The 16716-nt window shown below is 45.0% G+C and overlaps 1 protein-coding gene across 5 annotated transcripts in view; it reads right to left on the minus strand.

The window, feature by feature from the left end:
• SORBS1 (sorbin and SH3 domain containing 1) overlaps positions 1-16716 on the minus strand; it is a 239950-nt gene that overhangs the window by 40266 nt on the left and 182968 nt on the right. For 4 of the 5 annotated variants that reach the window (XM_024750684.1, XM_024750683.1, XM_024750685.1 and 1 more), the window contains one exon: positions 8211-8260. In XM_024750684.1, the coding sequence (XP_024606452.1) occupies positions 8211-8260 (50 nt within the window). Of the gene's footprint in view, positions 1-8210; positions 8261-12582; positions 12685-13238; positions 13305-16716 lie in introns of all 5 variants that reach the window. The other variant, XM_024750680.1, reaches the window with a different exon arrangement.

Here is a 16716-nt window from a genome sequence, read left to right on the forward strand (position 1 = left end):
TGCCACCAAAAAAAAAAAAAAAAAAAAAAAAAAAAAAAATCAACAATGAAAGGAGGTGGCCCAGCTGCCTAGGGTCTCCAGGAAAATCAGCCCCCAGGTGCAACTGGAAGCCGGGATTCTATGTATTCTTATCCCATCCACTGCTTTCAAAATTTGTATTCAGCACCTTATGACATGTATTATGAGTATAAACTATTGCTGGTTTATATCCTTCATTTATTTTTATTTTGTTGAAAGTCTAGGTATTTTTGCAAGTTACCACAAATCCTTTTTGGAATGAGGTGGGGCACAGAAAAAATTAAGAGCGCCTACTCGCTGAACCCTCCCCCTCCCCTAATTCCAGTTTTCTATGCCCTCCCCCACCAACACACTGACATGTGGGCACGCTCACACACTCACTCAGATCAGTGATGACCCCTTTTCCACAAAAGCACTCAGGCTCCTGCCAGGCTGCTTTTCAGTTCTACCAAATTCCATCTACCGGCATCAATATGGAATTTTTCCAGCTCTAAAGATGTAAACAGCTTGATGAAATTACTTCATCCCAATATTATGAATATTATCAAGTGGAAAGAAACGTTTAAGGAATTAAAACAGCGAACACCCATATACCACCCCCAACCTAGATTCTACAAGGAACGCTGGGCTGCATTTACTTCCTCATACATCTGTCCGTCTCTTTCCTTCTATCCATGCATCACCATACAATCATTTTTATACTTCCCGCAGACTCTGGGTCCCCAGAGTTACACACAATGACGGCAACAGCAGCCGTACACCCTGCTTGTTGAGATGGCCTATGTGCGGGGCACTGTGCTAAGTGGCTGATGATCATTCTCTCTTTAACGCCCATGAACGGTCCTACTTTCCCCATTTTCAGATGAGGACGAGCCACTGGGAGAGTCAGGCACTCATCAAAGCTGGCGCAGTCAGTGCACGGGGAGCGCTGGAACTTGAGCCTTGTCGTCGGGCACCACAGACGGTACTCTCGGCCGCTCTAACATTTCCCTACCACCTAGGAGGCAGCACCTTCCAAGAGCCCAGGCTTGCACATCACGGGGAAACAGGGCTTAAGGCTGGAGCTCCGTGTGTGTCATCACTGCTGAGTGCCACCTGCCACGAATGCACCCCCGGGACGAGCGTATCCAGAGCCAGGAGTCAGAAGTGGAAAAGAGGTGGAAATTCCGTGGTAGGACAGGCAATGTCTCCACCTCAAAGTAGTCAAGCTCCCCGGAGCAATTCCATTGCTTCCAGCACTGGTAACACCCCCTCCCAGTCACCACCACTTCCCGGGCCCTTGCCATGTGCCCGCCACTGCTTGAAGGGCTTCACGTGCTCTATTCAGGGGACTGCCGGGCTATCAGGGCTCTCCCAGACCCCTCCTCATTATCTCTGGCCTAGGTCAGGGGGTCAAATCTCTTCCCCTTTCCTCGGCCAAGACAGGAGAACATTATTGGGAATCTAAGGGGAAAGAAAACCAACCCTCAAAGCTGAGAACAAAAAGCATGTGAACGATGGGAATTCCCTGGTGGTCCAGTGGTTAGGATTCCACACTTTCACTGCCGAGGACGCAGGTTCAATCCCTGCTCAGGGAAGATCCTGTGAGCCCAGCGGCATGGCCAAAAAAAAAAAAGGCGTGTGAATGAAGTGAGTCTACATGCAGCCCTCCAGGGTTCGTGTCTCAGAGAGAGGCCTCTGGAAAGGTCGGGATGGGGGAAACACTCTTTATTTGCAGGCGCCCACTAGACTATCTCGGCCACGAGTATGCTCAATAAATATCTGTGGAATGAATAAAAGGTCACATTTTCTGAAAGTAAAAATTGGCACGTATGATCTGATTAAGGATATGCTTTAATTTGCGAAATTATGTATTTAGAAATTCTTTTACAAGTATAAGGATTATATCACATTCACTGAGGGCTCTTAGCTCCTGAAATCAGTGACCATGGAGTCATCGGAGGGGTGGAAAGAGAAAAACTACAGGGAATTAGAACGACCTGAGCTCAGGCTGGCTGTCCTTACTGGTGCCCGCCTGGTCCCTGCTGGGAGGTGCCCACTCTCACCCGCAGGCTCTGGGACAATGGCTGCACCCATGCTGCTTCTGGCTCTCCTGCTTTTGCCTGCAGGTGGCGTTCACCGACGCCACCCAGGATCTGATTAATAAAAACCGTCACCTCTTGCTAGAGAGCTGAAGGACCCCTAAAGGTGACTTGCAAGGTTGTGGCACTATCTGCCGATTTAAATAAATGTAAGCTCTTCTAAACCGGCTTTAAGTATGAATTTCACAATGAAAGACAAACCTGCCCCTTTTCTAAACTTCCCCTTCACAGTCCACCCTCTTCTTTTTGGTTGCATTTTCTGATTTTGTCCTTCTGTTTAACCACGTTTCTCCTTTTTTGTACAACCTCAACTAAGATCCATGCATAGGTGTCCTTGAGGCTCACCGACCAACAGCCTTTTGGGGAGGGACAGTCTCTAAAGCCCTGCTCACCTTGGTCTGGGGTTAGCAGATCTCCCTCGGTACTGGGGGAGTGCCTGACGGCAGTTCCTATTCTGCTGTCCTTCCCCTTGAATTGCCTCAGCCTCAGTCAGAACCTCCCACCCAATCCCCCCTAGTTCCTCCTCACTTTGGTGCTGACCCTCAGCAGATCTCCCTCGGTACTGGGGGAGTGCCTGACGGCAGTTCCTATTCTGCTGTCCTTCCCCTTGAATTGCCTCAGCCTCAGTCAGAACCTCCCACCCAATCCCCCCTAGTTCCTCCTCACTTTGGTGCTGACTCTCAGCAGCAACCAGCTGCCTGACCCCATACCGCCTCTACTGCACCAGCTGTCAGAACGTCCCTCCCTCCTGCCACTACCCCACCTCTGGCTTTAGTCCACCCATTATCACCATTTATTCCTGCTTCCCCACCAGAACGACAAACCAGCACTCAGGAAACCTCTCAGAATGGATTTGCTCTAGCCAATTGTTTTCTTTCTGATACCAAAGCCAGCATGCTTTTTCCACATGTGTAACACTTTGCAGCTGAGGGGCTCCTTGTTTCAAAACAGTATCTAAAAACTCTTGGCCAATGTTTTTAAATATATCATCTCCATCAGACCTCCTAATGTTGGAAAGACATATCATTTGTCCCACTGTCCCCCAAACCGAGGACCAGAGGGGTGAAGGCATTTGCAGAAGGTCACAGAGTTCCTGGGTCTTTGCTGTGTTCAAACAGATCAGAGAAGATGGGAAAATGAGCCAGGCTGATGGAGAAAAGCCCGATCAGGACCAGCAGCCACCAACTGCTTCACAAAACAAGTCAAATTCAGAAGCTCAGCCCTCAGACGCCTGAGCTGAGCTGTTTTCGGTTCGGAAAGAGCAAGCCGGGGTGGGGGACACTGCAGAGAACTCACCATCTGGCTGAGATGCAGAGCTGGCTGCTGAGTTTCAAGGGGGATTGAATAAAAACACACTCACTGAAAGGATAAAGTGAGAGAAGAGAGCAATCATCTTAGGCCCAACTGTTTCAATCATGCTACCAGGAGGGCTCTGGAGGAGACAGGCAGGGTCCTGGCAGGCTGTGATTCCAGCCCGGCTCCAATGAGGAATGTGATTGCTGAGGCAAACCCACTCTGTTTAAGAACTTGGAAACAATCTGGTTCTCTCAGACTCAATTTCTTTCATTTGCAAAACTAAAAGGTGCAAAGAGACTGTCCATGAAATCCACGCTCAAATCTGTAATCTATGTAGACCTTTCTTTTGAGTTCCAGACACAGACATTTAACTGCCTTCTACACATCCTCACCTACATGGTCCTCAGGCATCTTAAACCCAACCTGTCCCAAACCAACCCCAGCCGTGTTCCTCTGTCTTCCTTCACCCAAGCCAGAAAGCCAGGGGAATCAACCCCCTTCTCCCTCCCCTTGCTCCCCAGACCTAAGCAGTCACCAGGTCCTGCTTATTCCCTGCCCTCGACACAGCTCACATCAATCCTTCTGCTCTCTCCCTCCCGGGACTGCTCACGACCACTCGTCTGTACCTCTGCAGGAAGCACAGCACCACTCCCCAAGCCTGCAGCCCTGACTCCCTCCAATCATAACTGCAAATCACTGCCCATGATATTTCTAGAGAACATCTCAATTTGTCATTTCACTGCTGATTTTATTCATGCCACAAATATTTACGCAGCACCTACTAAGTGTCAATCACTCTCCTAGGTGGAGATTCAACAGAGGACAAAACAAAAAATTCCAGCCTCACTGTTTAAAACCATTTGGTGGTTGGGCTTCCCTGGTGGCGCAGTGGTTGGGAGTCCGCCTGCCGATGCAGGGGACAAAAAACATTTGGTGTTTTCAGGAAAAAAAAAAGAAAGGAACTCTTTCTAGACTTTGGGGAAGGGACTCTAGACAATCTTAAAGCCTTTTGTACTGCATGAAAAAAATTTTTTGTATTTATAATGTAATGCTACTGTCATTCACTTTTTATTTGCTGCTGCTATATAAAACCTTTCTTTCATTCTCCCCAAAACAGAGATGTTCACTCCTTCTTGGGTCCCATCATTGTATTGACCACACTGCATTCTGATTGTCATGTACAAGTGTGTCATTTCCCAACGACACTCTGAGCCCCTTGAGGCCAGGCAGTTTATCTTATGAATCATTGCATGCCTGGTGTCTAGCTCTGTTGTTCACCAAATACAAATTAGTGGAAAAAATGATTCTACGAAGTTACATGCCTACAAGCACACAGATTTCTGACATTTTTAAGGCCCAGGGGAGTCTCTAATCTCTCATGTAGCTCTTTAGGTAATGATTTGTGTTTTGATCTTACATTGGATTCAGGGAAATAATGTTTTCTCTAGTGGACCATCACCATTTAGGAAAGAGCAGCTTGTTCTTGAGTGCCACCTGCTGGCCAAATAGAGTAAAGCTCTTTGGTTAGGAGAAAAAAATGTATTCGTGCCAATCAATGCTGAAATGATAAGACATGATGAAAATACACCGCTGACTTATATATCTGATAACTCCAGGGAATTAAATTCAAAATGGGACATACACTATGATTACAAGTATGAAAGATATATTTTTTGAGAGGAAGAACTGATGTTGTATTAGGATATTGGGGCTATGGGTGAATTTCTTCCTTTCTCTTCCCAGGTTCTTCTAATATTGTGATATGGAATCATGCTAACAAAATGCTAAGCTGCAGTCTGCTCAAGATGTGAAAGTAGATTTAAGACAACACCATCACTTCTCCAGTGACCACAGAGTTTTTGATCCTGGGCTATCGGTGACTCCTCTTTCTTCAGCCCTTGGGTTAAGTAAGTCAAGCCTTGCCAACGTTTCTTTCACGTTTCGTGTCCATGCAGTGAAAGGGACCAGATTCCGTTCACAAGCAGCCTGCCTCAGTGCTAAGCAAGTTGGATTCTAGTTAATTAAGATTCACAGATGCATTCATTTATTCAACAAACTCTTACTGTGCATTTTCATATGTATCAGGCACTGCACTTATGTTGACTCCTCACCAATTCCAAATACTGAAAAACCTAACTCACAAACTGGGAGAAAACCAAGCCTGAATTACTGAAAAATCCCCACACGGAAGAACATCAGGAGGGAAAAGCTCATCTATTCCTGTCAAGTGTTTCATGAGAGCTGGGCTGTGGCTGAAAAACAGAGGTCTCTGGACCTATTTCCATGATACAAATACAGTGCTTGGTAAATTAACACATCAGATATCTATGTACACCAGTACTCAGAGTGTCTGAAAGCAATTTGCTCTTTTAAAAAGTCTGCATGAGTCCCCCTCAATCCTGCTAACACACTATTACACAGATGGTTAAGTTGTTTTTTTAACCACTCAAAACAGTAAACCTTAGCATGTCTTTGGTTAATTTATTACCCAATTTTGAATCAGTACTGGTGCAGGTGAGAGTTTACTGCTGCCACCAGCAGATCTTGGCAGTCTCCTGGCCTAGAACGTCATTGTTCCTACTCTGGTGGTAGTTCTGCCACACACAGCTGTGGAACCTGGGCACACGCTACCTTTCTGTGCTTGTTTCCTCACCTATAAAATGGGGATAAAAAATAACGCCTGATCCTGAAATGTTGAGGACTAAATGAGGTAAGGTATATACAATGCTAAGCACAGGGCCTGGCACATAGTAAATGCTCAATCAGTCGTTAAAATTATCATTTCATTCAAGACCTGCACTCTTAACTCTGATATCCTGTGGGAGCTGCCTTCTGAATACTTTTAACCTCTACAGTCGCTTTCATTCAGTTGCCACATTGCCTTTTTATTTACTAACTTTTTTTTTTTTTTTTTTGCATGTTTTGCCCCTGAAACTATTAGGGGACTGCATCTTATGCGCCTATTAGAATACCCAGCATAGGGACTTCCCTGATGGCGCAGTGGTTAAGAATCCGCCTGCCAATGCAGGGGACACAGGTTCGAGTCCTAGTCCAGGAAGATCCCACATGCTGCAGAGCAACTAAGCCCGTGTGCCACAACTACTGAGCCCTCATGCCGCAACTGCTGAAGCCCATGTGCCTAGAGCCTGTGCTCTGCAACGAGAAGCCACCACAAGAAGCCTGCTCACTGCAACGAAGAGTAGCCCCCGCTCGCCACAACTAGAGAAAGCCCGCACACAGCAACGAAGACCCAACGCAGCCAAAAATAAATAAATTTATATTAAAAAAAAAAATGAATACCCAGCATAGTGCCTTAGATCCGGTAGAAATTCACTCAGCCAGCCACCTGAAGCAATTTTTCACCAAAATACCCTAATCCCAGCTCACTGACTTCCAAATGAAACTACTCTTGCAAAATGCCTTCTTTGGCAAGATATGATAGGTTGGATATGCCCAAGTGACCGTAATTGCCCCCATAAACTCAGCATTCAGACCAAGTCAGGCTTCTATTTGAAGAGGCGAACTTTGCTCATTGTGGACTTACCCAACCCAAATGGAACAGATAATAGTGTGCCTTTCCTCCTTGTCATATTTCAAAGAATGAGATACAGATGGTGATATAATGGTGATGAGATGAGAAGCTGCTCCTACCAGAACAGCTCCCAAATCTATAGGGTGCAACAGGCAGTATGGAGATGCAGTCCTTGCCCTCACGGAGTTCATAATTTATTATAGTTATAAAAATACAAAAGCATAGGGCTTCCCTGGTGGCGCAGTTGGTTGGGAGTCCGCCTGCCGATGCAGGGGACACGGGTTCGTGCCCCGGTCCAGGAGAATCCCACATGCTGCGGAGCGGCTGGGCCCGTGAGCCATGGCCGCTGAGCCTGCGTGTCCGGAGCCTGTGCTCCACAACGGGAGAGGCCACAGCAGTGAGAGGCCCGCGTACCACAAACAAACAAACAAACAAAAAAACCCACAAGAGCATAAGTCAGGTAGACAGCAACAGAAGTAAGTGCCATAAGCGGTACTAACGTGAGACTGGGTATAGGAAGGATCCGTTCGGGCCCATTTATACAAGCTAAAGTGCCGGCTATTCACCATGTTTGTAAGGGTAGGGAACAGCACGGAAGCATTTTCGGCTGGGATAACAGCTGCATAGTGAGGTACAAAGATAGGTAACCTAGGGCTTCCCTGGTGGCGCAGTGGTTAAGAGGCCACAACAGTGAGAGGCCTGTGTACCGCAAAAAAAAAAAAAAAAAAAAAAAAAAAAAAATCGAGAACCAAAAAAAAAAAAAAAAAAAAAGATAGGTAACCTAGGAGAGGACCTGGGATGGTTTGGGGACGGGAAAGGAGTCTGGTGGTCACCCCATGAAGAAGTGCGTGGGGTATGCATTCATCACTCAGGCAGAATTCTAAGAATTGGTATGGGGGAATAAACCAAGATCTCTGAGAATCAGACAAGTTAGCCCTCTCTTGGCCCCATCTTTCCTCATGATAGGTCCAGCCTGAGGACCTCACCCCACCCCCGCCTTTATACCAGATGTGGCCTTAGTCACCCACTCCGTTCCCCCAAAGATCAGCACACGTTCTAAAGGTAAAGATGCCAACACAGGGAAAAGCTTATCAAAGGTAATATGAATCAACACAAAATTAATTCGGAAAAGGAGGGGGAAAAATAATTTGAAGACGATAATTGCTACTTATCACCAAACTGAACATCATTCAAATCCACTAGACTGATAACAAAATACAACACAAGCCTCTTCCCGTTTCTGATATTTAATACATCAAGCCATGTAAAGAGTGATAACTTACTATCCAGGAGGCTCTGAAGAAATTTCCGGAGTGGGGCTGACTGCTGAGCTCTGTAAATGTCAAAAAAAAAAAAAAAAAAAAAAAAAAAAAAGAAAGCTGTAAAAAAAAAAAAAAAAAAAAAAAAAAAAAAAAAAGAATGTAGATGACTTACTTCGACTCAGATATTTCAAGCCAAGGGGAAAACGAGAGAAGTCCTTTTCCTTTCCTAATTTAGATAAAGCCCTCTGGGAGATGGGGGGCTCAGCTGGAAAGGTCTCAGTGCTGGCGGAAGGCGGTGCTCTTTCTCTAGAAGGATTTCTGGGCTTTTGCCTCCGAGTGGCTGCAACCAGGGCTCTCTGGGTGGGTCGGGAGACGCCCCACTCCTTAACATTTATCTCCAGTCGCAGGCCCACTGGAAAGATGGCCCACCACTTGGCAACAGGCACTAGTGACATGGACGGCACCCTCCAGCAGCTTATCCCCCCACCCTCGGAGACCCTGCCAAGCCCACCAGACTCCTTCATGCACCCACATGCCTCAACCAGAGTGTCACCCAACACTTCAGGTACAGAACATACAAAAATGCATTTTACGGTGCTTTGTGTCCACCTAGGGGGGTGGGATAGGGAGGGTGGGAGGGAGACGCAAGAGGGAGGGGATATGGGGATATATGTATGCATATAGCTGATTCACTTTGTGATACAGCAGAAACTAACACACCATCGTAAAGCAATTATACTCCAATAAAGATGTTTTTAAAAAAATGCATTTTAAAAGGCCGTACTTTTAGATCATTTATTTACCCCTGCAGATTGAGAAGTGCGGAAATGGGGAGAAATGCAGTTTCACAAAACCTATTAATCACCATTTCAGCGTGACGGGAGGGAACATGTTATCAAATTACAGGCCCCTATGCACAAGGAAGAAAACCAAGAGTCTATGCAGAGAAAAAGCAGCATAATTACAGAGTTTAGGGTTTCTATTGTCTTGGAGAAAGAAAGGCAAAGGGTTCAATATATTTGTTTTTAAAAATAACGTGTTAGTTGAATACATCAACATGAAAGTTAATGTTTAAAGATGCTCCTGGGAATTCCCTGGCCGTCTGGTGGTTAAGACTCTGAGCTTCCACTGCCGGGGGCACGGGTTCGATCCCTGGTCGGGGAACAGAGATCCCGCAAGCCACACAGCGCGACCAAAACCAAAAGCTCCTACCTCTACTAATGACCACTTCAAGGAAAACAAGCTCTGCGGAGGATAAGAGGTACTTGGGGAAAGGAGAGAAAGAAAAACACCAGGAGAAGGAAAAGGAAGAGATTGGGAAAGAGGGAGGACGATGGGAGGGGAGGCAGCCTTCGTCAGGGGCTCACCCCCGGCCCTCCTCTGCCCTCCACCCACCTCTACTCCTGAGAAGGCACTGCTCTCACCTCCACACCCATCCTTCCAGCCCCTTTGCCCGCACTGGTCTCCCAGCCTTGGCACCTGCCCCGTTCTGGGTCTCCGTCTTGGAAGAACTTTTGCACAACCCTGCTGAGTCCTCTGGAAACATCCCCCTTCCTTCCTTCCACAATCACATGTTGCCAATCAGTGCTGTATCCCTGGGGGCTCCCCTGATTCTTCACCACATACTCTCCCTCCCATCAACCACTTACCCAGCAACCACCAAAGTTTTTAGAAGCCTCTTGGTTACCAAATGCACTGACCTTCCCTCAGAGTCTATTTTTGGGGGACCCCTTGGGCAACTCTCATACTTGCTCCACCTCTCACGTTTCCTCCTCACTCTGGTTTTCTCTGACCCGCCCCTCCTCCTGTTCTGTGTCATCCAACATCCCGATGGGTAGCTGCCTGTCTCCCATCCTTTCTCTCTGCATGACTCTCTCTTCGATCTGTAATCTACTCCCAGGGTGGGTGTCTCCACCTGCTCCCAGGGCTTCAACCATCACTTCTCTTCAGGTGACTCGGATTGACTTTCAACGTCCCTGCCTCTCATGGGACCTAGTTTTCTATTTCCAACTGTGTACTGGATATTCCCTATATGATACCAAACAAACACCTCGAAAACAAACTACCTAAAACCACCTCCTTCATCTTACCTCTGCACTGATTTTCTCCCACCTTTCTTATGTGACATACTGATGTCCCCTTCTTCCAGCTTCCTGGCCAAAACCCTACAGTTGTCTGTGTCTCCATCCCATTACCCCAACTCTTTGTTCTTCACACCAATTAGTTAAAATGTCCCACTGCAATTTCCTCTGTGATTTCACATCTACCCTTATCCCTTCATGCTGGTGCCACTGGAGTACTCACCCCTACATGCCTGGACTGCTGCAGAAGCCTCCTTGCCCTCTCAACCTCCAACTGGAGGTTATCCCTTCAGTTCAACCTCTCTAGAGTGAGGACACTAACCTTCCTAAAACACTAGTCCTGAATCACATCATTGACTTGAGGGCAAAATCAACCATCTCTTTAACCATATTTTTGGAGTCTCTACAACCCAGGGTCAACCCTCTTTTCCCAAACCTGCCTTCCACTATTATCACCCCAAATTTTCTATTACAGATGAATTCATCTACTTTATTCCTGAATCCATCCTAAACACGTTCACTTTTGTGCTCTCTACCATGCCTCAAATGGATGGCCCCCACTTTTGCCATGTACCTAAATTCCATCAATCCCTTAAGATCTTGGCCAACTCCTGAGAAGTCTTCCCTGATTTCCTGGAAGATTTCCCCCTCTTCTGAGCACTTAGAGGCTGTAGCGTTCATTTAGCTCTTACAGGCATTGCTGTGTACTGTTGGAGATCTTTTATTTATGAGTGTGACTAAGCTGTCACGTTCTTGAAGGCAAAGTCCACTCTTGTGCTGATTTAGAACCTCCCTCAGCACGTCACACACACGTTAGGGACTACGGGTAACGCATAATTGAACCAATGTCAAGATGACTCATTCATGCATCAGACACCTCTTCGGGCCCACCTAGCCCCAGGCAGGGTTGTAGGTACTGGATGCCATCTCTGCCCCAAGGAGGCTGCGGTTACTGCAGTAGTTCTCTAGCTGCTGTCCATCCTGCCACACGTTACAGAACCACTCTTATTACAGTACTTTGAAAAAAGTGCCTGCTGATTCACTTCCCCTCCGGCCCCCCAGCTCACTTCAGGACTTACCTGCAGCCACAGTTCTCCTTTAGACCCAGCTCAGACCTCCATTCCCACAGCAGCTACAGCTGGTACCAGTCTCCGCCCTGGTTGGAGACTCAGCTCCCCACTATGCCCACCCCGTCACGCATCTGCCTCATTGCATGCCCTGTCGCTCACCTTCTGTGTTCCCCTGGGCCTAACCGCTGGTCCTGCTGGCTACCTCATCCTTCGGTGACTCTGAATTCCCAAACCCTAACTCCCCTGGATCGGCTTGCAGTGCTTGGCTTCTGCCCCTCGTATCCCGGGCCCCCCTGGCTGCGGCCATAATCACCTGCTTTGAGTCTCTGGCTCTACATGATTTCGTACCCAAGTCACACACACTGGTGGCCTGACCCTCCTTGTCTCAGTTCTGCTTAAGAATAACACGGTCCATTAGCATTTTCCGTTTCTCCTGCCACAATCTGTGGACGTCCTAGCCTCTTCAGCAGTGTCCGCATTCCTTTTTTTATTTTCTATAAAGAAACCCTTTCCTTGTAAGCGTCTCCTTTGTTTTGTCAGGGAACCCTGGGGGTAGTTCTCCAAACATTTGGTATTTTTCTTCGCCTTGGGAGCCCATTTACCCTGGACTCTCTCTCTTTCTGACACATCCTTTAATAAACCACATTGGGACATAGCTCTCTTTAAAAATATCAATGTAGGCAGAGTTTCAAACGCTTGTGGCCAGGCTGTCTGGTCTCCGGAGTGCATTTTTTCATTAAGAACCTTCTGACCTTTCAAATTACAAATACTACTATTCTGACAGTGCCTTGCACGCAAGAGGCACTCGAATCACAGCTGCTGTGTTTTTGAAAATGATCTCTGAGGTTGGTATCTCCCAGGGCTGCAAAAAAGACATAGAAGTTGCCCAAAAAAGGCTCCCTGAAAATTCAGAGAAGGTATACACACAAGGGGGCAGAAGGGGAGTTAAAAGGGTGACCCCTTGAAAGCAGAGAAAGAGGATGGTAAGCCGGGGGGGAGCAGTTCAATCACTAGCCACCCTGCATATATATTTGAAAAATCCCCTTTAAGGAAGATGCCAAGCTCGAAAGAAATCCAAACAACAATTAACTTGGGGGTCAGGGGTGACCTAAAACAGGAGCCAGAAAGCCATGCAGCTTAAAAATGACCAGCATAACCATTCATCACCCCAACTACATCAAAAACCATAGAACAAATTAGAAAGCAAAGGGAACTGAGGGCACGAGAAAAACTCGGAAATACCTGTGACAGGTTTGCACTGGGTGCTTTATTAAGCGTCTCCGTTTTTTCTAAATCTGCCTCTAACTCTGTTTGGCAGAGGTTGAGATCTTTTTCTAGATTAGTCTGGTTCAAGAAAGAAAAGATGGGAAAGAGGGTTTTAGTTAGGAGGAAAGGCAGACAGCATGGAAGGTTACGTTTGAAAAACGAGTTTGTTTAGTATCATACATTAATAAGGCAAAGATGGCATGACTAAAACACAAGAGCTTACTAGAAATGAGTTAAAGACAGGAAAACAGGGAATGCAACATTAGGCATAGAGAATATAAATCCTGTGGTAATCAGAGCTCCAAAACTCTACTCTACTTGCTAGAGAGAGGAACTACACAGACCCCCAAAACCTACCTTTTAGGAAATACCTATTTTCTCTTTTTCAGAGTATGGTGACTATGACACATACTATATGTCAGCAGAATAAGCCGTTGCTTTAAAAACCTCTACACATTAGTATAAGTCTTAAGAGACTTTGTTAAACTGTTTTATCACCAAGCCAAAAAAAAAAAAAAAGTTACAATCAAGTTAAAAATAAAAGGGGGTGGGATTTAATAAAAGAAAAAAGCCCACAACACACGCACACTAGCCAGGCCAGAGCGCACACACACAGCCCACAGTGGAATTACCTTTCTATCCTCTCTAGGAAGGATAGAGCAGTCTCCAGGAGTATAATCCCATATCTTTTTGGGAGGCTGACGGGAAGCAGAGGAGGAAATGAAGAAATGAGCGTAAAGACATAAAGACAAACATGGAGACCGGCTCAAACCAAGAGGGGCAACACTAGGAGAACTGTCTCAACACAGAAAAGTGAACTAAAAACAAAAGGAGCGGGCACCCTGTCTCCTGAGGCCACCTGGGGAGCCCATGGAACTCAGGAGCTGGAAATGTTCAAGTGGGAGGTTTATTTCTGCATCTCTGTCTCAAGGGTCCATCACTGTTGGATTATAAATATTGAAAACTTTAAAAAGAACAAAGGAAAAAAAAAAGCATTAATGCCAATTTGAACAAAAACAAACATTTAAATTCCTCATTGTTCTTTTCCAACTAAGATGGACACTGAGAGCCTACATTTTGGAAAGCTAGCCTCGTCCCCTGTAAAATTCATTATGTCTTCATAAACGTGTGAATTTGGAGATCTGACCAAGGGTGGGTACATGGTGCTAAATGTACTTCCTGTGGCTTGTGGCGATGAAATCCATGTATGAAACAGGTGTTAAATATTGCACTGTAGAACTAGACAATTTCACTAGATAAGTTTTTAAAAATCTCCTTTTACAGTTTAACTAGACTTTGATAATACTGCTGATGGTAGAGTCAAACCTTCCATCTCTCTTAGAGAGCAGAGTTTATACTTTGAATTTAAACAGTGAACTGTAAGGTTATTTTTATTTTCTCCTTTAACTGATCATGTTAGAATTAGAACTGCATTCCCGAAGTAGAAATCTGCCAGGAGAATTGTTTTAAGGGGGTTCCAGAGGGTAGGACATCTAGAAGTTACAAGCCGCTTCTATCTTTGCAACCCCTCTTCCACTAAGTAAACCTTCTTGTTCTGCCCACTTAGACTTGAAATTCCTTACACAATGACCTCTGAGGAGATGATATCATTAATAACTCCTATCATTCTGTGCAAATTTCATCATAACCAACTCTGTGGAAACATTCAAATTAGTTTTACATTTTGCCCTGAGCTTACTTACAGAAATCACATCAATTTCTGTAGAAATCAGGGGGAGAAAAAAGAAGAAAAAGCTGACACTCGAGGCCAAATAAAAAGCAATTGATTTTACAAATGAAACATAATTGATTCCAAGGTGCCTTCACCAGTAACTTGTGTATGTAATATCAATTGCGTATATTCTGCAATTTGTAAAGTAAGTGCCACTGACAATTACCATTCATCTTGAAGCACTTAATACAGTTGGATCGCTCATCTGGGGATGGAGATGTTTCCAAGTCACTGATGGTAGCCCTACTCATTTACTTACTGTGAAAAATAAGACAGTGCTTACAAATTAAATTGGTTTTAAATAATCTTCCCCCAAATGGTCCCTGGAGTCTTAAATTAGTTGATACCCTACAACTCATTAGACCTAAAAGTCCCATTTAAGCAGGAGCTTGCTGAAACTTCAGCTCATTTTGGGTGCCTTTAAGTGAAGGGGCCAAGGAAGAAAGGAGTTCAGGCTAAATGTCTAAAGTTCTCGCAGGCTCTACTAGGGGGAAGTGGGTCCTAGGTTCACGTGGCGTAAAAAGGAGAAACGATGATCCACGTGGTTTGATAGTAGTTTTAATTTCTTTCTGCTTCTGAATGACTGAAAAGTCTTTGAAAACAACTGCCATGGATTACACCCCTCTTATTTATGTCTCTTGCTCTTTTGTGGCCCAGAGTTGATTGGGGTAGGAGAGAAGTGAAGAAAACATTTCTCCCCATCACACCTTCCTCCCAAACTCTGGGAGTCATCAACCTGGTTCAACCAGGTAACAAGCCCACCCTCAGGATGACTCAGACCATAAGGACCCGTTCGCCTCAGTGCTGTTCCTCAGGATATAGGCATTGATTAAGCGATTTTGGCAAGTCTTCAAAAGTATCATCTTCTATTACTTTAAAAGACCTACACAAAACGAGGTAGTCCCATTTAAGAAGGACTCTAAGGTCTATGCAAGGAACACTCTGGCTTCAGAGAAAATGACATTTTGGAAAAGCATCTCTAAGTCTTTAAATAATTAAGAGGCAGTGGGGACAATGGGGTAGGAATACAAATTATAGGAAGGTCCCTGTACGCAAATGGACCGTGTTGTCAACATTTGTCTGGATTGGTTCTGTGGGCTCAGACTACAGTTTCCAGCAGAAACGATGCTAATTCACGGAGCTATTCACAGAGCCCATCTAAATATGCTGTGACTGAAATGCTGTCTACTGCTAACGAAAAGAGTATTATTTACGATGACAGATTTAATTAAACAAACCAATCACAATTAATTAGAAAAAAATGGCTTCATAACTTTTCCTAAAAGTTAATATTTCAGTAAAACTAAAATAGTTATTTGTTATCTGGCAAATGAAGAGATGGCTAGAAATTTGTGGATTCTGAACAGGGTTTCAAAACTCAATGGCATAGACTCCTTATTATAAACAATTTAAAGCTAGTATCTTTTGCTTTCTCTGATGAGAGTATGGCATTATTATTGCGTGTACCAATCATGGTTTTTGAGGGGGCAGGGGTACACATTTCTGCAGGTTTTCTTGTGAGATAATTGAGCAGGTTTTAAGAAAAAGAAAAGGAAAAGGGTTAGGATACTGTTAAATCTTTGCATGTGGAAAAGACTGCGTGAGGTAGACTTCACTGATGTGTGAATGGTGGACAGCAGAGAAAACAGGGAGAGAGAGGAGAAGTGAGGTGTGTACCAAAGCTTTGGGGGGTGGGGAGGAGGAGACGGCGCAGATTTTGGGTTGGATGCTTCCCTCTCTGCTTGTCATTAGGTGGCGCTGTTCATCCAGGACACCTCTGCTGACGTTAGGTGACAGTGTCAGGGAGGGGACAAAGTGGGAGGAATGCCTGTTCCTACAAGGAGTGTTTACAAGGCAGGTGCTCCTAACTCAGAAAATGACTGAACATTCAAACAAAGCTCAGCAATTCCAGAGCAACAGTTAAATTTCTCCGTCTTCATCTTCATTAAAAATGTACTACAGAATTGAACATTTTACTGAGCTGTAAAGTTAATTGCTATCTGCAAATAAAACTATCATTCTAAATCATGGTGATTCAAATGCCGATTCAATGCTTAAAGTCTCATACAAACATCTAATAAAATGTTTTATTTTTATACACTAAATCCCTCCACCTGTAAATTATTTTTGCAGCTGTAATAATTAAGACTTTAAAGTAACTGGAGCTTTAAAGTCAGTTTCCAGTCATCTCCAGTGGAAAAATGAGCTCAATTCTCCCTTCGGTTTGATACTCCTTTGGGTGCAAGGGCAAGAAAATCCTCCTTTAAGTGCCAAAAATCAATTTGTACCAAAGCGAACTCAGACACATCACAGGGAAGCTACAGGCTACTGGGCTGAATACTAAGTTTGCTAGAATTCCTAACTCTCATTTCTAATTT

This window comes from Neophocaena asiaeorientalis, unplaced genomic scaffold (genome assembly GCF_003031525.2).
Source record: "Neophocaena asiaeorientalis asiaeorientalis breed wild unplaced genomic scaffold, Neophocaena_asiaeorientalis_V1.1 scaffold807, whole genome shotgun sequence".
Classification (NCBI taxonomy): domain Eukaryota; kingdom Metazoa; phylum Chordata; class Mammalia; order Artiodactyla; family Phocoenidae; genus Neophocaena; species Neophocaena asiaeorientalis.